At 36.6% G+C, this 26,304-nt stretch overlaps 2 protein-coding genes across 3 annotated transcripts in view; both read left to right on the top strand.

The window, feature by feature from the left end:
* The first annotated feature begins 1,078 nt into the window (after positions 1-1,078).
* LOC306842664 (programmed cell death protein 5-like) lies at positions 1,079-12,697 on the top strand. Its single transcript, XM_079373661.1, has 6 exons — positions 1,079-1,322; positions 3,575-3,618; positions 3,971-4,032; positions 11,306-11,397; positions 11,483-11,554; positions 11,664-12,697. Exons 1-6 carry the CDS (start codon positions 1,257-1,259, stop codon positions 11,709-11,711), a joined length of 384 nt encoding a protein of 127 aa, XP_079229787.1. The 5' UTR covers positions 1,079-1,256; the 3' UTR covers positions 11,712-12,697.
* An 8,273-nt stretch (positions 12,698-20,970) lies between these two features.
* The window catches only part of mvda (mevalonate (diphospho) decarboxylase a), a 31,954-nt gene continuing 26,620 nt past the window's right edge, over positions 20,971-26,304 (top strand). The window contains exons 1-4 of one of the 2 annotated variants that reach the window (XM_079373529.1): positions 20,971-21,005; positions 23,576-23,646; positions 23,775-23,889; positions 23,979-24,125. In XM_079373529.1, the coding sequence (XP_079229655.1) occupies positions 20,993-21,005; positions 23,576-23,646; positions 23,775-23,889; positions 23,979-24,125 (346 nt within the window). In that variant the 5' untranslated portion in view covers positions 20,971-20,992. Of the gene's footprint in view, positions 21,006-22,717; positions 22,965-23,575; positions 23,647-23,774; positions 23,890-23,978; positions 24,126-26,304 lie in introns of those variants that run through there. The other variant, XM_079373528.1, reaches the window with a different exon arrangement.

Genomic DNA, 26,304 nt, shown 5'->3' with positions numbered 1-26,304 from the left:
ACAACTTTTAAAATTAGAGGCAACACAATCACAAGCAATGCAAATTTGTTTGCGGAGCTTTTAGATCATCCCCATTATCAGCAGTTCATGTAGAGATGGGCGAGATACCTCAAGAAATTCATAGGCTCAAGTTAAGGATGAGGTACTGGATAAGTATAAAGGGACATTCGGATAGTCATCCAGTTAAAATGGTGTTGAAGGACTGTCGGGAATATGAATATAAAAAGTTATCAAGCTTTGGATGGAAGGCTAATGAGGAAGCACAGAAAATGGTTTTACGTGACATATTGCCCCTTACTGTGGCTAGGTCAGCAATTCCTTCTTGGCTTTTCCCAATGCCTTTGATTGATATCCAGTTGCATAAAGAAAAACATAATAATGAAGCAAATATTAGAAAGTTTAGTTGTACAGAAATATATAGATATATAGACCATCACATACGGTTGTGAAAGGAAATGAGGAGGCTGATCATCTGGTTAAACAGGCATTAAATCATTCACAAATAGACACTGAAGTAACATTAAGTAAAACAGAAATAAAAGCAATAATAGCGAAAGGAGTACAGGAAATATGGCAGAATTAATGGAAAGAAGGAACATTATACTGCATACAAGAGAAAGTTATTTCAGAGAGAAGAAGATTTGGAAACAGGAAAGAGGATGTTTTAATAACAAGAATGCATATTGGACATTGTTTATTAAAGCAGTGCTTACATAGAATAGGAAAACATGAGAATGGAAATTGTGACAAATGTGGGTTAATAGAAAATGTAGTGATAACATGTGAGGCTTATGAAAGAGAACATTTCCAACTAAGTCAAGCTTTAAGATATTTTGAAATAAATATGTCAATCCAGGTTTTGTTAGGTGATGGACCTAAACAATCAAGAATATATCGTGAATTAGTTGTTTATTTAAAGGAAACAGGATTGATCAATAAGATTTAGGATACCGGTTTATTTATTGTGTGTTTTTTTTAGCTCTTGTTTCTAAACTTCCTATTCATTGTGCGCTTCACACTTCTTTCCAGCAGGTGGCGGAAATGCACCTTTTAAGTTGGTTTGCGAACCGCCATTAAATCCTAAAAGAAGAAGAAGAAAGAGTGAGGTTCGATGATTCGATCGCTCTGGTTTTGATTTACACAACCTGGAACCAACGTAGCTTGCTAGCTTCACTGTATTTCTCCATGCAGAAGCAGAACACGCACGCCAATCGTGTCGTATTTCTTTCTGAAAGCTTGCTCTGTATTTAAAAATCATGGCTGATGAAGAATTGGAAGCCATTAGGCGGCAACGTATGGCAGAACTGCAGGCGAAACATGGGGTAAGAGAAACGGGGAAAGAAACGAGCAAAATTAATAGTATTTTTAGACGTATATTGAACTGTAACTTACATCAGGCCCTTCGGTATGAATCAAATCTATTCTCGCCGTTCGCGTTTATTGTCGCCTAGACCGCCCTAAAACCCATCTAAACGTTCTCTATAATACATTTACATCTCGCTCTCGAGCTGCTGACTGATGAGCCGACAGAAAAACATTAGCCACCGAGTTAATTCAGCCATTCTTGAGAAGCGGGACAACACGGGGTGCAAAATGGAACAAATAAAACCTTGTACGCAGAAAAATGAAACTACATTTATGTAAGTTAACGTTATATTATATATAAGCTACCGAGCTATGCTTTGATTCAACCTCCCAACTTTTCTCTTTTTTTAACAAAATGTGCTTTTTACCTTTAACTGTGTAATATAATTTCAACTTAATATTTCACAGCATTCAATGTGTTTTTAACATTTCTAAACACATTCTCGTGTTAGCAGACAGAAGTCACTTTCACATGTGACCAACAATTCCTCAACAAATATAAAATATAATGAAATATTATCAAAAATATTCCTCTTACGGAGGTGAAAACTTGAATTTGTTGTCTTTTTTTTTTTTAACTGTCAACTACATTGAATCAATCAATTACTGTTTTAAAACAAACACATCAAACAGTGAGTATGCTATTGTTTATAAAGCTTTTATTCACGAGTCACATTTAAGTATTTTGATATATTATTGGAACAAAATCTGACGGTGGTGACAAATTTGGCATTTCTTTCACAAAACAAATGGAGTTCATGTAGTAGCCATTTAGTTTTTTTTTTTCTGTGGATGCTAATGGGACCTGTTTAGGAGAATAAAATGATCTAAATATTTCAAATAATTTCCTCAGAAATTGAAAGATGGTGTTGACATATAATGGTTGTGACCAGGAGATATTAACATTAGGATTTTAAATATTCTAAAACTATAAAACTGACCAAAGTCTGTCTGACAGTGATGCACTCTGCAGAGAAGGATTGTGGCAAGGGGTCCTTTAAAGAGTGATAGCTGCCCCTGATATTCCCTGATTTTAATGAATGTCTGACAGTGTTGACTAAAATTGGGGACACAACTGTGAAGCCTTATGAAACATGCGTGTCACTAAAAAAACAACCTTGCTTTGATATTTTATCAACTTTTTTAGCATATGAATGATTGAACCCTTCTCTGTGGACACACTGTTCTCGATGTAATGAGAAGACAATAAGTGTCATAGATTTCACATAATAAATATAAAATTAAATTGAAGGGGATAATTGTGTTAAATACATACTATTATTAATCCCCATAACATTTACAATTGAAAATATTTTTATTTTTTAAACCTAATAGCAGTTACAATTGCTGGACATGTTTTTTCCCGTGTCTCAAGAATGGCTGAATTAAGTGAAATGTTACAGGCTAATGTTTTGTGACTTTAATGGGCTCTAGAGCTTCATAATGATTATAAGTTAAGAGAGTTATATTTATGATTTTAGTATATATTTGAAGAGTTAACGGAACTGAAGCGGAACTGTCAAGGTCCGACTTTGCGTTTTAGTGATATAGTTCAATTCATTAAAATGACCCAAACCCCCTCAATGCAGACCAACATTTTGTAGGACATGAATCAATGATTCAAGGTATTTTCACATGACAATTAATGTACTACAAAAGGTAAAGTTTTCTGTTGTGTTTTTGGAAAGTTTCACATACAGACAACAAACCCCTTCACACAGATCCACGAAGAATACTAAAAACGCTGTTATGCATGCTGGGCGAGTAGTTGGGGTAACTTTGTAAAGAATCTCTCACATTCCTACAGACTGAACACGTAATGCACATGTTTTTATAGTTTCCACGAAAACCATAATGGTATTGTTTCCAAGAACTTGCAATTTTAAACCCTTTTTTTTTTTTAAGTTTGCATTTTCAGGCCCCCAAAACACTGTTGTCGTCTAAATGAACTGGCAAAATGCCTACCCTTTTTTTCTAAAATAGTGGCATGTAAATGCCCCCTCAGAGGAAAACAAATCTGAAGCTAGCCTGTACGATTCTAGAGATATGAACCAAAATAGAAATGGCATATAGTTTTATAGTTTAGTGTCTCTACAACTTACGGTTTCTGAAGTATGGACCCATTTAGGGCAGGAAAGAAGAAATTTGGAATTAGGTGCTTGGACCCCTAAAGAGATAATGCATATGAATTTTACATATCCCCTTTTAGGATCCTTCTAGTGACCAGCAGGGGCAGCAGGAGACCAAACAGAGGTACATCAAACAATAATAACAAACAAAAGTTTTCTGATACATTAAATTAAAAGTTATTGGTCTTTGAAAAGTATTATTATTTCTGTTACCCAATGTTGATCATGCTCAAATACTTAAAATATCTGTTTATGTAACAATGTAACACATTTTATTACAATTAAATTCAACTTAACTTCACTGCTTTATGAAAGGCAACATTAATTGAAATTAACCACATTTATTTAGAGGAATTCAGATAATTTAGACCATTTTCACTCTATTACGTAATTTCACAAAATGTTTCTTTCATTGCTTAATTGTTGTCTAGAAGGATTATGTCTGAACAGTTTTATTATCATTGTCACTTTCACAGAGAGACGGAGATGAGAAACTCCATATTGGCTCAAGTCTTGGATCAGTCTGCCCGTGCCAGGTGTAAGTTCATTTACAAACCTTTTGCAAGCTATCACTAGTATTGTCATGTAAGCAGGGTTGGGACTAGAGGTCTGCATTCCCGTGGCTCTCCCCCGGGAACCGTGGGACCTGACCAGATTTCTTGCGACTCGGGATTAAATTTCCGAATAAAACACGGTAGTGGTTGGTAACTCTGGTGTGATTTAAACGGCAACGGGCGGTCTAACAATATCCCGTTCCCGACTTTACTCATTCTTATCTTACAGCCTGCACTCAAATATTTTTCATATTTTGCTTGTAAGTTTAAATGACAAATGTCATATGTATTTATTTATTTTTTGCCTCTGCGATACTTTTCCTACTGTTGACAGCAAAATGTTAAACAAATTTTGTATTTTGACGAAAAAAAATAAGTCTACAATCTGTGTACAACCTACATTTTGTTTTTTTTCTGTGCGACACTTCTTTTTTTTTTTACAGTGTTGACAGCAAAATTTTAGACGAATTGTGTATTTTGACAAGACAAATAAAAATAACAGTCTACAATTTTTGTACAACCTACATTTTTATTTTCTCTGCGACACTTTTTCCTACAGTGTTGACCTAAAAATATTAAATGAATTTTGTATCTTAAGATGAATAAAATAACAAATACAATATTTGTGCAGACTACATTTTTATTTGTTATCTCTCATTTTCAGTAGTGGAAATTTAAATGTGAGATTCTGGAAATGAGATCTAAATTTAATGGGAACAGTTGGGTCAGGAAGAAAATTATTCTAAGCCCCGTTTACACTGTCAGTTAAATGTGACCCAGTTCCGATTTTTTTTTTTTTTTTTTTTTTTTTTGCTCGTATGTGACACAGATCGGATCTGTTCTATGACAGTGTAAACAGGAAAAAAACGCATGCATTCGGATATAGTGAGATCGGATTCAGGCTTCATTCATATGAAATAAATCGGATATGTGCCAATGCAACTGTCATGTAAACAGGCAGATCGGATTTTCTGAGGCATCGCGTTCTGTACGTCATTAAAACTGCGACAATTTAGTACTTCGCCACGGTTTAATGACGTCATATGAGTGTAAATCATGTAAATGCACACGGGCTATTTTGAGCTACAGGCAAAAATAAATAAAAGGGAAAAATGTTGATTTTAGTTGCATTTGAGATTTTCACAACAAATAGTTAATTAAGACCTCGTTTAGCGATCCCAATGCTCCAATTAGTAATTAAACATCTAAAAGTATCTTTAATTGTATATTTTCTGAGCGGATTACCTTTTCTCCGCTCGCTTCTCGCGCTGACTGTCATCTGAAGAGCGCGCATAACGCTGCGCGATCTCGATAAATACACAGAATTATAGTATTTCAGTATTCACGCAAACAATAATCTGTTCTGTTTTAAGTGAAAGCTTGGGGAACATCTGATGTGTAACTTTATATGATTCGTGCATTACCGTCTGTCTCGGTGTTATCTATCAATAGCCTAAAAGAAAAGAGGGAATCACTCGTAGCACTTTATTTGTAAATTTAAAAATCAATTTATTTGTAATGAACACACTGAAGTGAATTTTTACATTTGATAACTTGTTTTTAGCAGGCTATATGAATGCTTTTGTTTAGATGTGAAATTATAAAGGTAATGCATTATTTGTTTGTTTCTAGGCTATTTGTTCCTATACTGTTTTTTTTTCATCTGTTTTTATTTATAATAGGAAAGATGAAATAAAAAACAGCTATATTGTGATTATTAATATGGTAGCTTAATTATTAATAAGAAAATAACTGGCCTAATTATTAATAAGAAAAGAACTGGAGGACAACTTTAATCTTTCTTATCAACCTTGCTGACTCTATACTTTAAAGGGGTGTAGCAAACATTTTTTGTCTGATTCCAAAAAATCATACATTATTTTGAAGGTCTTTTAATGGAGAATGTGAACATAAAAATAAAAAAAATTTCAAATTTGCTCGATTCGTTTTGTCAGCATAGGTCACATTATTCTCAGCAAGCACGTGTGGAGGCGCTAAATGACGACAACGCATGCGGGATGTTTCAGATGGTATGACAAGTGTAAACGCATGAATCGGATATGGGTCACAACCGGGTGTGTCTCACTCATCCTTAAAAGTGAAGCTGCGGGCTCTTTGATCACCCCCCTTGTGGCTGGCTGCAATACAGGTCATAAACCCCACCCTCTCCATGTAAACGAATGGGTCTTCAGTCAAAATAAATAATTTACACTTCCAATACAATTTTCCGAAATATGTTTTTGGTCATTTAAGGTAGTTATCACGCTGATAAATGTTCAATTGTTCGTTTTTGCGGTAAGTTTGATTTTAGATAGTAATTTGATGCTATAAAAACAGGGCGTGACGTTATGGTTGATTGGTACTTCGGGAGTTTGGGCGGGAGTTTGATTCCATGGCTCCACCTCATGACACTACTGCGCAGACTCTGGCTCCAAACGAAGCTCTACTGCGCAGACTCGGCCTCCAAATTACGTCATTTACTCTATGGCAGCGGCCATACTGAAATGTATTCGCTTCACTTTTCTATAGTGGAAGGAAGTGGAGACGTGTCGTCCATCTTTTTTTACAGTCTATGGTCACAACTGAAAGAACATGTAAATGGACGGACAAAAAATCGGATATAGGCAACAAATCGGAATTGAGCATCAAGACCTGCAGTGTAAACGAGGCCTTAAGTGGGTATTTTACTCTGCACTTGGTGAAACGAGCCAAAAATAGCATATGACATCACAAATCAATTTGAATAGTACATTGAGTTTAATTTATGGCAGCAGGTATTTGCACTGTGTAAATAGCGATGCGATTCTATTTACACTAAGTGCAAATAGCAATTAGATGCTATTTACACTGTGCAAATAGCATATTTTTTAGCGATAGGTACTATTTACACTGTGCAAATAGCTATAGATTCTATTTACACTGTTAAAATAGCAAGATTTTCTGCTATTTATACTACTTATTGCAAATAGTGGCTATTATCTGCACCTCAGTATTGTAGTACATTATAAAACAGTACGCAGTAATAACGAATTGAGTGTAAATTATAGTTTTAATTCTAATTATTAAATGGATGCCACCTTATTGGGACAATAAATCCCTCCCTACAACCCTACCCGATGCTTTTATTTTCAACTTTTTGATTTCCTTCTTTTTTATTGAAAATTGAATGCCTTTCTGATGTGATGTGAGATTTGAAAAGGGAGAAAAAAAGTTTGGCAAAAGGCAGGTTTGAACTTGGGTCGATCGCGTCTTGCCATCTATGCCACGGAAACTGATGTGGAAAAAGCGGGGGTTTTTTTGTGTTGACTATCCCAATCACACGTTAGTGGGCGGAGTTAGTGTAAATGGCCTTTGCCAACAGGCGGGCTATTTGCACTTAGTGTAAATAGACACACTGTTAATTTATTGACATGGAATTCATATACAGTAGAAACGTTTGTAATGCAATAGTTATATTTATAGCCTACATCAAAATTATTATATAGCCTAGAACAAATTCTTCAGGACAGTGATGTTTGCAGCTCTGCTGAAAGCTTGTCGAATAATACTCAGGTGGTAAATATTGTTAAGCATGCCACATCGTCTGTGTTTTTTTAGTAATTAAAACCAAATGCGTTCATCAGTGATTGTATATCAAAGGCAGGGACATATTTGTGTGCATTTTATTTTGTGGTTTCAATGGCATGAACGGGACTGAAGCGCTCGTCTGTGACAATAGCAGCAACGAGCACTCAGCGTGATTTCAAAAGCACCACATTTCAGCGTCAGATCGCCTTTTATTTAACGCAAACAAATTTAATTAATCCTCTGCTACTCAAGTAGACTACTCAACTGCTACTTAAAAAATCACTTTTCGATGACGGAGTTACAGGGAAGTATCCGATTCATATCTGATTTATTTCCACATATGAATGAGGCCTGAAACCGATTGGAGAATATCGGAATCCATGCGATTGGTTTTTATTTATTTATTTTTTCAATTATTCTCTTCCCTGTTTACATGGTCGTGGGCCATATCCCATCTGTGCCACATGGGAGGAAAAAGCGGAATTGGGTCACTTGAACTGTGCAGTGTAAATGCAGCCGTTGGGACGGTTACATTTAAAATGTGTTTCACTGCAGATTACAAAATACTAGGGCTGGGACGATAAATCGATGCAGAATCGATTCATGGATCGATTCTGAGACTTTCTGAATGCATCGCGATTCCTCTGGAATCGATTCTGAGCTTAGATTATAACAGATGGCACTGCATGCTTTAGAAACAGCTGCACTGTGCTTGTTTCCAAATCCTTAAACACATTTGAACCTAAAATAATCATTCATAAAATTTGAAAAGGTTGAAGCGAATTACAAGGGTGTTCACAGTGGGCTGTTTACATTAAAGGGGTCATATGATGCGATTTTAAGTTTTCCTTTCTCTTTGGAGTGTTACAAGCTGTTTGCGCATAGATAATATCCCTGAAGTTGCAAAGACTAAAGTTTCAAAACCAAAGAGATATTCTTTATAAAAGTTAAGACTCTGCCACGCCCCCCTAAAACGGCTCATTTAAACACATCCCCACGTCTACGTCACGGTGTGGGAAGATTTGCAAAGCACCGCCCAAATGTATACACAATGAAAGAAGGCGGAACTATTATTCTCGCTTTAGTATTGTTGTTGCTGCCGCCGGCGGCATGTCGTGGAGACGCTGTCTTTCATTGTGAAAGCGAAAGTACTTTGTTTGGGCTTCCAAAAGAGGACAAAAGTAGAAATCAGACGGTGAGGGCCGTAACATTTCCGTCTCACGCTTGAGGTATTCGGCCAATCACAACACACTGGATAGCTGGCCAATCAGAGCCCGTCTCGCTTCTCAGAACGATGAGCTTTGTAAAAGCAGAAAGGTGGGGCATAGAGGAGCAACAATAATGTACAATATGTGGAAGATAATGTGTTTTTTAACTTTAAACCACATAAACACATTGCATTACACCCAAATACACAAAATAATGTTCTTTTTAGCAACATAATATGACCCCTTTAATCTCGCGTCATAAAAGCATTCTAAGCTGAGGTGAAATTACATGACTCGGCCGAACGCACAAGCGCTCTTCTTGAGCTTTTGAGTATGCGGATAAAAACTAGAGTAGAGCGCCATCTGCTGTTAACTCTAAGCTCAGAATCGATTCTAGAGGTATCCTGATGCATTCTGAAAATTTACAAAACGCATGCTTTAAAAAGTAATTTGTTGCGGATTTTGTTGCTATCTGCCAAACATTGGACTTTATTTTCCTTTTGGTTAAACCTTTATTGATGCTCAAGAAGACAACGCAATGCATCTTAATGATTCTCATATTTCGTATTTTAAATATGTAATTGTTACATGCATTCCGTTACTCCCCAACCTTGCATGCATGCTTGTAGATACTATTTTCTCTATTCTTACCAGATATTTTATTCTGTGCTGTCATTCAAAACCCTTCAGACTTTCATCTTCATGAGAGCACCTGGAGATTTGGTTTGGTGCTCACACTGCACATGGTGTGACCCGTTAAATATAACTATACAAAGTAAAAATAATTAATAATGTTATTGCACTTTATTTAGTTTTTCAACAAAATAACAAAACATAGTATGATAATGCTATTTTATTTTAAGATAAAAATTGAGTATTAAATAAACTACAATTATTTGTTAATATAAAAATTTTATTTTTTCCATTTTTGTCTTTTATATGAATTTTCATAATTTTCAAACCTAGAAAAAAACCTGAAGCATGAATGAAGTGTATGAGCGGTCTGAACTTATTTACCCAGCACATTTATTATTTTGGTCGCACATGCACACCACTTATGTGTATCCCTGCATGGAAACATTGACTACTGCACTTAGATCACATCAGATATGTGACCCTGGATCACAAAATCAGTCATAAGTAGCACAGGTATATTTGTAGCAATAGCCAACACTACATTGTATAGGTCAAAGTTATCGATTTTTCTTTAATGCCAAAAATCATTAGGATATTAAGTAAAGATCATGCACCATGAAGATATTTTGTAAATTTCCTACCATAAAAATATCAACACTTATTTATTATAACTTTTTTTTTTTTTTTTTGCACCGTCTGATTCCAGATATTAAAATAGTTGTATATCGCATATCGGCCAAATATTGTACTATCCTAACAAACCATACATCAATGGAAAGATGATGTATAAATCTCATTTTATAAAAATAAACCCTTATGACTGGTTTTGTGGTCTAGAGCCCTGCACGAGCCACAAATTTAGGCCCTAGCCCGGCCCTGGCCCGAGACGCTCAGGCCCTAAACCCGGCCCACGTCCGACATCTTATCAGGATTACTGGCCCGAGTCCGACCCTGTCTTTTTTTCCCCTTTCTCCTAAAACAGTTTATACTACTGTTTCGGCTATTAAAATAGTTCAGTTTTGTGTGTAATGGCAAAATTATTATTTTGTTTCATTTTTTTATTAAGTTAATTTAGAAAAACGTTTGGAGCATTTTTGTTCGTTAAATAGCCTATAAGTTTTTGTTTTTTTTAAAGTAATGACCAAGCGGCCAGCGGCATGAGCTGATCATAGCCTATGTTTGATCAATTTAGCCTTCTCATATCATCACGACTTGCCTAAAATAAAATCTATAGATATACTTAAACAGTTCAAGTATATAACAATGTTTAAACATTAAACCTGCGCTATAATAATAATGTGCACAGCGCGCTCTGCAGGACATGGAGACACCAGCACAAACACTTGCATTGTTTTCAGTGGAAACAAATTAAAATTCAAATACAAAATGCAATCCATTTTTTTGCTTCTGTACCTTTATTGATGTGCTCTATGTATGTACATTGATTTGCTTTCCAAGGATGAACAAAAGACTTGTGGGTTTGGAAAAACATGAGGATGAGTAAAGGATTAAATTATTTTTATTTTTATTGTGGACCCTTTTAAAGGTGCTGTATGTAATTTGTTTGACTATACTAAAGCATAAACCATACCATAATACCATAATATGTTTGCAGATATTTAGGAAACATCCTAAATTGACACACTTGTTTCAATGCTCCAGCCAGTTATTGTATTTTGAGATGTGTTCTGTGTCAGAATATCTGTTTTTGCTTTTGGTCTCTGTGATTCTGTGATTCAGTACTCATTTCAACTGCTAGCTGTCAATATTCCATACTGTACCTTTAAATATTTTAAAACTAAGATCTACAGTAACGGTGTTGTTGCTTTTTTTTATTATTATTTAGTGAGTAATTTGGCTCTTGTAAAGCCAGATAAAGCAAAAGCAGTGGAGAATTACCTGATACAGATGGCTCGCTTTGGACAGCTTGGAGGAAAAGTAAGAACACAGATGAAGCATCATTCATAAAGTGTTTAATAATTTTAGAATGTGTTTTTTATAGCATTGAGTGTTGTATCTTTAGATTACAGAGGCTGGACTAATAGAGATCCTGGAGAAAGTCAGTCAACAAACAGAGAAGAAAACGACTGTAAAAGTAAGAACATTGTGATTGTATTAAAAATACGTTCTCAAGATTGTAAAAATTTAAGCTTCATAAATCTATAAACACAAGTGTCCAGTGAATGTCTCTGTTTTGTTCCCAGTTTAACCGACGACGGGTAATGGACTCAGATGATGAGGATGATGACTGATATGGAGGTGTCATGAGTCAACTAGGTTTTCTGTACTCATGATACTTTTGATACTCTGGTCTGCTGACCCGGACATGACAGTGACAGATCAGTTGCCCTGCCCAAATCACAATCACAGCCAAAGAATTTTGATCTGTGATGATACAGGAACTGTGTTACTGTTTTTCATCTTTAGTTTAGCAGATTCTCTTCATTCAGCACATTGCAGCAAAGCTGCTACACATTTAGAGACTTTTTTTGTGAATACAGTGGACAATTCTGATCTCTTGTTATTGCAATAATTGGAACTTGCCCCATATCTTTGATTGTGTGGACTTTTTTTGAGGAAACCTATATGTGCAACGGTTTACATAATAAAGGTCTTGAACAAAAATTTCAAGAAATACTTGTTACATCGGTTTCATTGCTTGTAACCAAACTGCACTTTTCTCTGGGTCATGCCACAAAAATACTTTTATTTGAGATTTGATGGAGCAAATATTGTCTTATTTTGTTTTTGTTAAACTGATATTATTTCAGTCTTATAACCCTTCAGTTTTCAAAAACATGCCAAACTCGTAAGTGCAAAGACATGTGTTTTGTAGTCTTTTTCCATGCTGGTAAGCATAAACCGTTTTGGTCAAAAGTTCACTTTACAAAGCATTGATTTTAAAGGTGCACCATGCAGAATTGTCCAAAAAATAAAGTATAGACTTGTACAAAAATAATCTCTGTTAATCTAATAAAACTGTGGGGGGTTTTTTTTGGGGGGGGGGGGGGGTTATCTGCAGATACACTGCCCTGAATTTTCTTGTGTGCCCAGGACGTTTCTGGCCGTGGGTGTGTAGCTCCCAAACAATAATGATGCATGGTGCAAGTGAGGGCATATTGTCTGAGGCTCGGAAAGCTCCATTAAGTTCTACTGCAGTGGTTTCAAACTTTTAAGCCATCGACCCCCTAATGTAAGAGCGACAAGAACTCGCGACCCCCACTACCAAAGCATACACAAAAAATAAACAAACTTATTTTAAGCCGTTCACAATATTTTAACTATATTTACTATACATCAAATTAATTTGGGCTTACCTTTCAATGGGATGGGTGTACTTGTTTTTGGCATCACAAAAGCTTCATCTGTGATCTGATGGTGGATGCAGCTACTCGCAGATTGTTGTTGACAGTAACTTTAGAGCAACTGAATCCATACTTTATTAATTATTCTTGATATTTACGACGTTTTCTACTTTGGTCTGATGGGGTCTTGCTCTTATACTTAAGCCGGGCTCACACTGTGCGATTTTGGCCACGATTTGGTCGTCTGAGACAAATTTTGAAAATCCTAAAAGATTCCAATAATCCTAGGCTAAAATCGGTTGTCTAGATCGCTGGTTTGACATGTTCACCGACAGCCGATTAATGGCCGTTGCGATCAATTTTTTCCTCCGATTAAATTCTGGCAGTGTCAGAAGATTTCAGACACTTTCCTGCAGTGTGACATCTCCTACGACGACCGTGAAACCAAGAACCAATAGGAGCACTGAACTTGACGCAATTAGCGCGACAACTTCAAACCATTCATTATTTGTAAAAACAATATATGTACAACGTAAAGTTTACTTAAAGTTTATTTATTAAGGGGCAGGATGTTTAAACTCGAATAACAAAATTACCTCAAGTTCGCTCTGTAGAACTGGAAGTCCATAAAGTCCTCTTTTGCCCAGCCATGACTTGCTCCACACACGTCGTCTTTTTCGGGGTTTTTTTTTTTTTTTTACATCAAGGCATGTAATTAATAAAACTAACGCTACACGTTGCTGTTGTTTGCTAGCTACCATTATAGCGAGAGAACACGGGTCACGTATTGATGACGTAAAACTCCGGACAATTCTTCTTGCGTACATCCGTTTTTATCGCGTCTTGACTGTCGTACAGTCTGACATTAAGACAACTGAGATCCTACAGTCTGACATGGGGATCATGTTCGTACAGTGTGACAAGCAGCAATCGCAAAAGATTATTAAAAATCGCACAGTGTGAGCCCGGCTTTAGTCGAAGTACACTGTTCCGATGACTCAGGCAAACTGTCCACAATATCTTCAACATTTTTAGGTTTGCAAATTACAAATTTATCCATCTCTGCAGTTGCTGTTTCCACATGCAGGTGAGCGCTGCAGCGATAATTAGTGAGCCAGTCGCCAAGTCTCTAAAAATTACTCAGTAATATCTTTAAAAATCTGAAAATATTTGTGTAGTATTTACTTGTAATACTGAAAAATATTTAGGCTATTATAATCACAAAAAAATAAAAAAATTTAAACCCTCTCGTCACCCCTTGAAATTATTCTGGGGCTTGTGACCCCCAGTTTGAGGACCACTGTACTGCACTGACACAAAAAAACGATTTGGTCATGTTGCTATTGACTTGCTGCTATCTGTAACTCCACAGATTACAAGGCATTGTACATATGGCCCATTACAGGGGATTGTACATATAGTCATATTTATGATGACAAATATTTATTAGTGAGGTAGACTGAAGATGACTTTTTTTTATATACAGTCATCTGTTAGCTTAACTGTTTATTCATAAAAAATGCATTTTATGCATAAACACAATATTAAAATAAATATTATACCTTATACCTCATCATGCAGAGATGTGACAAAATGTGCTACACAATAGTTAACATGAAATTATACTTTTAAAGCCTCTTTTTTTTTTATCTTGGCTTACATGGCTTTTTTTTTTTGGCTTTTTTGTTATGTTATGTATACTACAAATACATTTAAATATTTAAGTGTTTAATAAAAATATCCTGCATTTGTACTTTTGGTATACTAAACTGGTAAACAACTAATTTTGTAGCTACTTAATGCACTTTAATTGTGAGGAAATTAAAGTGTAGATGTGTAGTTGTATAGTTAAAGTGTATAGAGTGTAGATTAAGGTGGAAAAAAGTAATTTAAAGCAGTTTAACATAAGGCTACAACAACAAAAAAAACGTGAAAAAAATTAAGGGGTTTGAATAATTTCACCGTTCTACCATTCGGGTTGCATGGGGCACCCACAACATTTTAACATCCGATTAACCAAGTCCTCAGAGGCTGTGAAGAATGGTCAGCCGCTTTTCTAGTTGATGTCATCATATACAGTACGACTTGGGAAGACCATCTTCTGCACCTTGAAAAGACCCTGAGCGGTGACGCTTTCATGAGCTGAGACGCACATTAGCTGAGTATAACGCGTATGTAGCCCGTTTTATTTACTGTTGTTCAACTTTTTTTTTTACATTTGGGTAGTTTTTCGTGTGGCGTTGGTCTGTAGATGTCACACAGTCATAAACTCGCTTATCTTTCACCGTCATCCTCGCCAATTAAGAAGAAAACTAAATCAGCCGCCGCAGCGGGCCAAGCAGACATGGAGGAGGACAATATGGCAATCACTATAAAGAGATTCGAGGACATTTTGAACACTGAATTAGCAGCAATGCGCACCGAATTCGCATCTCACATGACTACAATCCAGAATATATGCTCTAAAGTTGGCTATTTAATCGTGGAACAGAGAGAGCAGAAAAAGGTAATCAACGAACACACTGTGCGTCTGGATGCCTCAGAAGTCATACCCACGGAACGTTGGCTAAACGTCTGATGCATATGGCATGCTTTTCTGGAAACACTTCAGGAATGTCGAAGTCGTCATCTGACTGGTTGAATTAAACCGGATTTCCGGGAGACGCCAGACACTCGTTTATTTTCGGTCCGCCGGGAAACAAAGATTCCGTGGCGCCAAACCCCCTCACGAAAGAAGAAAGCCGTCGTGTTTACAAATGTGACAATGAATGCTTATCAGGGTCAACTAAACACTGGATTTTCAAAAGTATGTGAAATATTTAAAGTTCGCAGCATAGAATCTTTAAAATACATCTGAGAGTTTCACAGTTTCATGGAAATGTTATTGTGGCGACATTTCCACGCCCCGAAACATGACGCTATGAACTAAACGAACTATGATTGGTTGTTTGACATGTCGGTCAAACGGCCTCATGGCCAATGAAACCTGCCATAAATTCCAGACCTTCAGCCGTCAGTCTGAAGGTCTGGCTATACAAGACTACCCTCCAGCGACAAGTGACTGATTTACAAGACCGCAGCAGACGCAGTAATCTCCGCCTGCTGGGACTACCTGAAGGGGCCGAAAAGGATGACCCGATTGACTTACTGAAATGGTCACTGCCAATCTGGATTCCATCACTTTGGGGCAAAGATATCGAGATCGAACGTGCGCATCAAGTTTACTCCAGAGCTTCAATGAATCACTCCGAACCACGACTGTTTCTCTTTGAACTGTTACGCTACAATGACAGGAATTTGATTCTAAGTGAAGCAAGACGCCGCCGTGTCCTGTAAAAGTGGGTGATGGGGCGATGTTGAGCTTTTTCCCCGACTTCTCTCCCATGACGGCAAAGACGTGGAGCTCCTTCAGTACAATACGGAAGGAATTGAAAGAGGTAGGTCGGTAAACCTTTCTTCAGTATCCAGCTACTCTGAAGATTGTCACGGCGAGACCAAACTAATGCACTCACCGGACGAAGCGTGTCAATTCCTGAGTTTGATTCCTGCTCCTCATTCTCCTGGGATAGACGTGGCATAAGGGTTTGATAACACCGACTCGACTTCTGATTTGCTGGTCTGGATCTTCATGTAACAATCGGCTACTGGCAGTCCCTTATGTGCAGTTTTCGGTGCACATGATGCAATTGTTTGTGTTTGCTTCCTCATTATAGAAAGTATACATACCCCTTTTCTTTACCCTACTTTATTACTCTGTGAATTTGAAGTTATTCTGTTCTCTTACAATAGGGCTAATGGCAGTGTTCTAGAGAATTTCTTTGGCTGTCATGTTAATGTCACTGACTAAGACGGGAGGGCTGCAGACTGGGGTTTGTTTTCAACCCAGTCTGTAAAAGTTCTAAGGGGTGGGTTTTCTTTGTTAATGGATTTTTCGGTGAGGGAAGGATAGGTTAAAGGCAGACTTGAGATAATTAATTTGCAGTGGTATTATTTTCTCTCATTTGTTCAGTTCATTTTCTTGTTTGATAGTAATGACTGAAATTAATCTTCTAAGTTGTAATGTCAGTGGTTTAAAACGAAACCAACAACAGGTTAGACCTTATTCCATCTAAACTACTAAAAGATGTGATTCCAGAAGTCATAGATCCTCTTTTGACTATTATTAATTCATCATTGTCATTAGGATATGTTTCCAAAACCTTCAAATTGGCTGTTATTAAGCCTCTCATTAAAAAACTACTACTTGACCCCAAAGATCTAATTACAGACTGATCTCGAATCGCCCTTTTCTGTCAAAGTTACTAGAAAAGGTAGTATTCTCACAATTATATTCCTTCTTAGAGAAAAATGCTTTATTTGAGGATTTCCAGTCAGGATTTAGACCGTTTCATAGTACTGAGACTGCTACCATTAGAGTTACAAATGACCTGCACTTATCATCCGATCGTGGTTGTATCGCTCTATTAGTGCTACTGGATCTTAGTGCTGCGTTCGACATTATCGACCACAACATTCTTTTGAATAGACTAGAAAACTTTGTTGGCATTAGTGGAAGTGCATTAGCATGGTTCAAATCGTACTTATCTGACCGCCATCAATTTGAAGCAGTTAATGAAGAGGTATCATATCAATCACAAGTGCAGTATGGAGTACCTCAAGGCTCAGTACTAGGGCCATTACTTTTCACGCGTTACATGTTACCCTTAGGAAATATCATCAGGAAACACGGTTTTAGCTTTCACTGTTATGCTGATGATACTCAGCTCTACAGTATATTTCTTCGCGGCCCGGCGAAACACCAAATTGAGAAACTAATGGAATGCATAGTCAATATAAAAAACTGAATGATGAGTAATTTCTTACTGCTAAATTCTGGAAAAAAAACGTATTTATTGGACCTAAAACCCGCACATGTAATAATTTAGAACACTGTCTAACACTTGATGGCTGCTCTGTAAATTCTTTGTCATCAGTTAGGAACATAGGTGTGCTATTTGATAGCAATCTTTCCTTTGACAGCCACGTTTCTAGCATTTGTAAAGCTGCATTTTTTCATCTTAAAAATATATCTAAATTGAGATCTATGCTCTCAAAGTCAAAACCAGAAATGTTAATTCATGCATTTATGACCTCAAGGTTAGATTATTGTAATGTTTTATTGGGTGGTTGTTCTGCATGCTTAATAAACAAACTCCAGATTGTCCAAAATGCAGCAGCTAGAGTTAGAACTAGAACCAGGAAGTATGACCACATTTGCCCGGTTCTGTCAACACTGCACTGGCTCCCTATTTGTATAGATTTTAAAATCTTGTTAATTACTTATAAAGCCCTGAATGGTTTAGCTCCTCAGTACTTGAGCGAGCTCTTATCGCATTATAGTCCTCCATGTCCACTACGTTCTCAAAACTCTGGCCATTTGATAATACCTAGAATATCAAAATCAACTGCAGGCAGCAGATCCTTTTCCTATTTAGCGCCAAAACTCTGGAACAATCTACCTAACACTGTTCGGGAGGAAGACACACTCTTGTCAGTTTAAATCTAGATTAAAGACCCATCTCTTTAACCTGGTTTACACATAATACACTAATACGCTTCCAATATTCAAATCCGTTAAAGTATTGCTAGGCTGCATTAATTAGGTCAACCAAAACCAGGAACACTTCCCATAACACCCAATGTACTTGTTACATCGTAAGAAGAATGGCATCTACACTAATATTAGTCTGTTTCTTTCTTACTCCGAGATCACCGTAGCCACCCGATCAAGTCCGTATCCAGATCAGATGGTCACTGCAGTCACCTGGATCCAGTCCGTATCCAGATCAAATGGTGGATTAGCACCCAAAGACGACCTCTATAGCCCTGAACGTCAGTGGAGATCAGGACACCTAGATGAGCCCCAGAGACAGATCCCCATTGAAGACCTTGTCACCTAGACGGCCATCAGGACAAGACCTCGGGAACCAGATGAGTCCTTTACACAATCTGACTTTGCTGCAGTTGGAATTGAACTGCTGGTTTGTCTGGCCAGAGGAGAACTGCCCCCGCGACTGAGAGTGGTTTCTCCCAAGGTTTTTTCTCCATTCTGTCACCGATGGAGTTTTGGTTCCTTGCCGCTGTCGCCTCTGGCTTGCTTAGTTGGGGACACTTAATTTCCAGCGATATCGTCGACTTGATTGCACAGATACTATTTAAACGTAACTGTGCTGGACGATGACATAATGGAATTCAATAATGAAATGCCTTTAACTGAAAATTGAGTGTTTAATCTTGTAATTTTACATTATTGACACTATTTTCCTATTTTGATATTGGAAAGTTATTGGAAATACAATCTGTATTGTTAAACGCGCTATATAAATAAAGGTGACTTGACTTCACTTGACTCTGCAGGTAAACCTCACTCCCCTGATCTTAAGAGATGCACTAGCAACTGACATTAGCGGCTGCAGTCTTTAGCCTCCGAGTTAGCGTGTCCGTCTCCCACGCCGGAGAACTGGGTTCAAGACCCACTCAGAGCAGGCGAGTGGGACCCGTTACAATGGTGCCGTGACCCAGATGGGAGTGAGGTTTAGGGGGATGAGTGTAACGGAGGCCAGCTAGTAGGTGCTGTGCAGGTAAACCTCACTCCCCTGAGCTCAAGAGACACACTAGCGACTGACGCTAGTGGCTGCAGTCTTTAGCCTCCTTGTTAGCGCGTCCGCTGACACGCTCGGAGCAGAGTGGGACACATTACACAAGTTATTCAACCCTAACCTTAACCTAATCCTTCTAATACTTTAATGAGTGTTAGTTTACATATAGTTGCAAAGTTGCTTATAGTCAAGAGACTAAAGGGAACCATCAAAATAAAATGTAATCTAATATAAAAAATAAAAATATATATTTTTTTAGTTTGACTGTATTACAACTGATCTTAAACTAGCAAAATTAACATTAACCTCACAGGCAACACTCAACCACTCACAAGATGTAGTAAGATACTGTCCAGATCTTAAATATACAATGTCAAGATATGAGATAATCTATTGTAAATTAAGTCGATTTATTTTGGTATTCACTGTGTGCTATACATAATCGTACTCTTAATAGTTACAACCACAAATGCGTAAGTATTCTAATGTATTATAATTGTTATGATTATTTATGAGATTATACAACATAAGGTTTTTTATAATGCTTTATGCATTCATTATAATTACTTATTACACTATTTTCCCTATTTAATACTGTAAAGCTGCTTTGACAGTCTGCATTGTTAAAAGCGCTATATAAATAAAGGTGACCTGACTTGACTTGATTTAAGAATATCCTTATAATGTATTATAAATACGGGCTTCATAGAAGGTGTTACTGGATTGACAAACAATTGAGGAAAGAAGGAAGAAGATTCAGTTTGTGGGTATTGCTCTTATATGCTTAAATTTAGAGTTAGATGTCAGTAACATGATTATTCTATTTGGTTCCCTCTCTCTACAACCCCAACAGTGCATAAGTGTTAAAACAGAAAGATATTTTACAGAGTTAAACATGTTAAAGAATGCGTTTCTTATTTCAACCCCCCCTGCTCTCTTTTTATCTCTCTCAGGAGATGAAGCCTATCTGTCCATGCAGCAGCTGATGGAAAAGGGGGTCTTTTTTATGATTTTGTATTACATGTTATTGCAAAAATGAGTACAGAAATTAAATTATTGAATCATTCTTGTGTCTTGCCTCTTTACAAACTTTTGAACATCTGGCTGTAATTTAATGACTGCAAATGCTGATTTCATTTGATTCCATCTTTATTAGGCTATACCTGATAACGAGCTAATTAGTTAAATTTAAGGGGGTTAATCAATATTTTTCAAGAAATTAAGACTTAAGATACTCCACTTTTTCAGTTGTTTAAAGATTGAAATACATTTATATTTTAAGTATAAATTGTTTAAATTTAAAATTGTTACTCAAAAGCAGGCATTAAACACTTTGTAATAATATTTCATTATAAATCAAAATATCAGGAAATAAAAATGTTTCTGAGATTCAATATCTTTAACAACATATACAAACATTACTACAAATTAAACCACTAGGGTCTTAGAAATGCGGTCCTGAAACTACAGCCTCCGCTATATCATCCAATTCAGTAGGTGGCGCTGTTACAAAAAAGATGGGGTTCCAGTACTGCGGTCCTGAAACTGCAGCTCCTCCGGTTGTGCAGATTAAGGCTAGAAGGGATACGTATGGCGCTACCGGGTATGCACAGATCAATACAGCGTAATTTTTGTCACAATGTACAACAATAGTTACTATTTTTTCATTCCTGTAAGGGGGAGGTTTAGGGTAGGTTTATTTATTTAGTCATTTAGCAGACGCTTTTATCCAAAGCGACTTACAAATGAGGACATAAGCAATCAAAACCAACAAAAGGTTTAGATGTTAAAACAATCTAATAGGTAGACAATTAATTGCATTGTTCATTTATGAAGTATATGAAGTACAAGTTGCAGTAAAGTGAATATTTTTTTTTATATATATATATAAAAAGCGAGTACAACAGCACAATAACATAAGTGATATAATAGATTTATAATAGCATAAATTATATGTGTAATACCATAAATAAACAAATGAATAACAATAGATGAATAATAGCAAACAGAATATGTAATATCAAGGGTGGAATAATACAGAATAGACAATAATGAAGAATAACTATAGTATTGTGATTGACTGAAGAAACTGGTTATTTTTCAATATTTTACAAAAACGACAGAAACATTTAATAAGGTAATTGTATTGTAATAAAAATTACCCTTACAAAGGTTATAAATGCTCCAGGAAGTCTGTTCCGGGAAGAGAGAGTGGTTTGAGTATGATCAGGGTCATTCTGGCCGGTCATTCAGGGCTATAACTAGTACAAATACAACATTAGGCTGTGGAGTTATAGTCTCTTGGAAATGCAGAGAACAGGCTTTCTTCAGATTTTCTCGAGGCTTGCGTTGTCCTGTTTGCAGTTGGCTAAAAAAAAAAAAAAAAAAAAATATATATATATATATATAAATCAGTCCACAGTTTTATGATAAACTATGAAATCCTTATAATCTAGTTATGATAAACTTGCTCTTTGTAAATGTGTAGTGAAATTAAAGATGCTTTAGGTCCATCCCTCTCCTGATAGTCTGACACTGTCTTGTCAAAGTGCTCACTGTACATATTGTGCTCATAACACAATTTAGTTTATGATATAAACTACAAGTTAAAACTTAATTAGAATTCATTTAAACTTTGATTTGTTATAAAGTCTCAGCTTTCACAGCTTACTAGCGATATCGCTAACGTTAGCTATTAATAGTCTGACACTGGTGTCTAATTAAACTGTCAACATAATGTTAAAAATGACCAAAAACATCCAGAAACAACTATTCAGTCTTACCTGTGAAAGATGCTACCCCGACATCTGTTTTTATTATTGTGCGACGGACTGCCGCCGGTCAGGTATGTTTTCTGGAGAGTTGCCCGGACCAACATGGCGGCGCCATCGACCGCTCCAGGCACGTAAATGCGGCCGCCATCTTGGAACGGTATTTTTGATGTCATTCACCATACTATAGGTTCGCGTTAAGCCGTTCTGTGCAGGATTGTGGCATCTTTCGAATATTCAGTGATTACTATGGAGAATGACGTCAAGTATACCGCTACAATATGGCGGAGGCTTACGTATAGCGGCCCATAGAAACAGTCGCTAATGAGGCATCTAGTATATCTATGGTTGTGCAGAAACACCCTTCTCCATGATCCAGTTGGCCGTGACGTTTTCTCCAAAGGTGGAGCCGCGGAGGTTAGTATCTCCCCACAATAAGGCCATCTCTGGTTCTTGTAAGACCATGGTCCGACGCCAATGATTGGGTCCCTTAAATATAGGGTTGTGCAATGATTTTTCTAATTGGTCAAATACGGATCCTCGTGTTCAGCGTGAACCAATCTACACTCAAGGTTGTGTTTCATTTGATTTTACAGTGTTTCAGGCTGGTAAACAATAGCTGGTAACCAGTGCAAGTTGTTTTTGTTAATAATCTTTCACTTTTGTTAAATTATCTGCGCGGCAATTATCTGTCGATATTTAGAAACTTGTGAATATGCCAGAAAACGGTAAACAAAATCTCGCTATGGTCACCTGCACAGCACCGGTAAACATCGCTGTCATCAAATACTGTAAGTGCATCAAAGTTCAGTAACAGTAACATTCAGTTGTGATTATTATGATGTAAGATTATCATTATTTTTGTTTTGAGAAAGTGTTCAGTGTCTTCTTTTTGTAATTTACCAAGTCCATGTCATTTTCATGTTTGTAACCCTTTATATACACCGTGGCAGCAAAGCGTATTTGTTAAATTACTGTAGGTTTGAAATGTTAAAACATATAGTGCTGAGGATAAAGGCAAAACATATTGTAACACTTTGAGTTTGTAAAATTTTAGTGGAACATGTTTCTAGTTAATGTGATGAACTATACTGCTAACTGTATAATCTTAGGGAGACCCTATTTAATGCATCTACTAAAATCACCAAAACACTAAAAAGGCCGGGGGGGGGGGGGGGAATAAAGAAGAGACACTTTATACAAAGCAGTGACAGTCACACATTTGTTAGTGTGAATTAAGTGACCAAATACATTTTGGTGACACTGAAAATTTTGTTGTTAATAAAATTAATATTATTTACAAAAGTGTAGACAATGAAAATGAACGGAAAATAACATTGAACATGTTCTGCTTATATTTTCATCTGTTTTGTTGAGTTATTAATTATTGACATTGAATCAGGGGGGAAACGTGATGAAGATCTCATTCTGCCAATCAATTCATCCCTCAGCGTAACATTGCATCAGGACCAGGTGAATGATAGTCCCGATATTATTAACCCTGTCAGCATCTGTCGTTGTACCTCAATTCATTTAAAGAGCTCCAGATTATTAGCTCAAACAATGAAGTCACCATTATATACTATAACTCTCTTTCTCAGCTCAAAACAACCACAACAATTGCATGCAGCAGAAATTTCCAGCAAGACCGCATCTGGTTGAATGGCAAAGAAGAGGATATCAGCAACCCCAGGCTGCAGTCATGTCTGCAGGAGAGTACGTTCCTGACTTTCAGAACATTAAAATAAGTTAAACTGTATGTCAGGAGCTGTCATTGTGATGTCAATCTCATTTAAATTCACCAGTTCGAAGGTTTGCTCGCAAGAGACGAAATACTGGTGATTCCACTTCTGACGTCAACAGTGTGTCGCATAAGGTCCATATTTGCTCTGTGAATAATTTTCCAACTGCTGCTGGCCTGGCATCATCTGCATCAGGCTACGCCTGTCTGGGTGAGTGAAAACAAATATCATATACAGTTGCAATCAAAATTATTCAACCCCCTTGACCTGTAAGACATTCTGCTCCCGTGAACATAACTTTATGAAAGCAGTTTAACCAAGACATCAGTTATGGGGTTAGGATTGTTGCATATTTCCAGATAAATATATTTTGAGACACAAATAAAGGTAAAGGTATTTACAATTATTAAACAAATTTAAAAATAAGATCCACCAATATATACAGGAGTTTCACAAAAAATATATAAAAAAAATTAACAAATTAATAAAACGAGATTTGCTTTATTTTCAACTTTTCCACCTAATTAACATTATGTATTGTCATTCCACTAATTATGTGTTTAGAATTATACATACTTACATACTAATGTAGCTTATAATTGACTAGGCAAAGAAATATATATGATATATGATGAAGAAATTCCCATATGGTAAAATCAGTTTATTTATTGCTGGTGTAGGCTTACAGAAGTACAGTCATGATTGAGTGAGATTCATACATCATCTGAAAGCTGAGTAAATAAGCTTTCCATTGATGTATGGTTTATGATAATATGACAATATTTGGCCGAAATCAAAATACTGAGAAAATCACCTTTAAAGTTGTCCAAATGAAGTTCTTAGCAATGCATATTACTAATAAAAAAACAAGTTTTGATATATTTACCGTAGGAAATTTACGAAATATCTTCATGGATCATGATCTTTACTTAATATCCTAATGATGCAAAAAAAAATTTATATAATTTTGACCCATACAATGTATTTTTGACTATTGCTACAAATATACCAATGCTACTTATGACTGGTTTTGTGGTCCAGGGTCACATATAAGCTTTATTGGTATGATTGTTGGCATTTACAGTATTTACAAATGTTACAACCAGCTCCAAATTGCAACATGAACGAGAGCCAACATGGACCAGCAAATAGCAAAGGAAAAGAGTTTGTTTAACAAAAGAAGGTGCGTAGCGTCTGGGTATGCAGAGTATGCAGGTGCCCGTTTATACAGCTGCTGTTGCAGCCATTAAAAAGTACAGTTTTGGTTTTTAATGGCAAAGTGGTTATATTTAGTTTTTTTCTTTATTAAGTTAGCTAATTTAGAAACATGATTGGAACATTTTATGTTTGTTAAATTCAAGTTTTATTTGGTTTGTTTGTTTTTTAAACCAAGCGGCCAGGGCCAGACAGTGAGTTGAGCATATGTTTGATCAGTTTAGCCTCCTCAAATAAACACGATTTGAGACATAAATAATTTCATTCATTTCACAATATAAATAAAAAAAATTAAGATAAATGTGTGATGAATAGGCCTATCCAATCGTTTGTGCTAAGAGTAGAAGCTGCAGCGAACTTTGAAGAACTAGGCACTAGGGCGATCACTTGCATATTTTTATTTTTTTTGTGGAAATTTAAAATACGCCGACATAAAATAAACAAAACCAACGGGGTGACTTTCTGCAGTCTTGATCTTGAACAGGAATGCTTCACCAAAACGGAACCAAAACTCAGCAAATACATTGACATGATAAATACTACGGGAGCTCCGGTCAGGATTTTTGAGGCCGTTCGGCGATCACAGAAAGCAGTATCTGCCGATTCGATCACCATCTGATTGAAGCCGCCTTCTTATGTAGAATTTTTCATTCTAAATTAAAACTTACCATTGACAGAAAGTCAGCTCTACTGCCTTTTCTTTAGTATTTATATCTTTATTACAATCTTCATTATTCCTGCGGTTCATAAAGAACTTTGTTTTCCTATACCTCCAGGAGTGCCATCTATTATTGTAAATATTTAATGTTCGTGGCATATAGTCTTTAAAATGCATCCGAGAGTTTCACACACCAGTTTGTTATTGTGGCGACATTTCCACACCCCTAACTAAACGAAGCGAACTATGATTGGTTGTTTGACATGTCAGTCAAATGGCCTCATGGGCAGGCCTTGGCGAATGAAAACGGCCATATATTCCAGACCTTCAGCCGTCAGTCTGAAGGTCTGGCTACGCGAGAGTAAGTTAACATAGGTTAAACTAGTGCGCGTACGAGTTTCACTGCACGATTCAGTCTATTAAAATGCATTTAGAATGATTACATCATTTAAGATATGGGGGCAGAAAATGTATAGCCTACATTTACAGTAAATCAACAACCACTTCACAGACAGC

Source organism: Barbus barbus (genome assembly GCF_936440315.1).
Source record: "Barbus barbus genome assembly, chromosome: 23".
NCBI classification, from domain to species: Eukaryota; Metazoa; Chordata; class Actinopteri; order Cypriniformes; family Cyprinidae; genus Barbus; species Barbus barbus.
The sequence above is the reverse complement of the archived record's forward strand: the minus strand, read 5'-3'. Positions and strand labels throughout refer to the sequence as shown.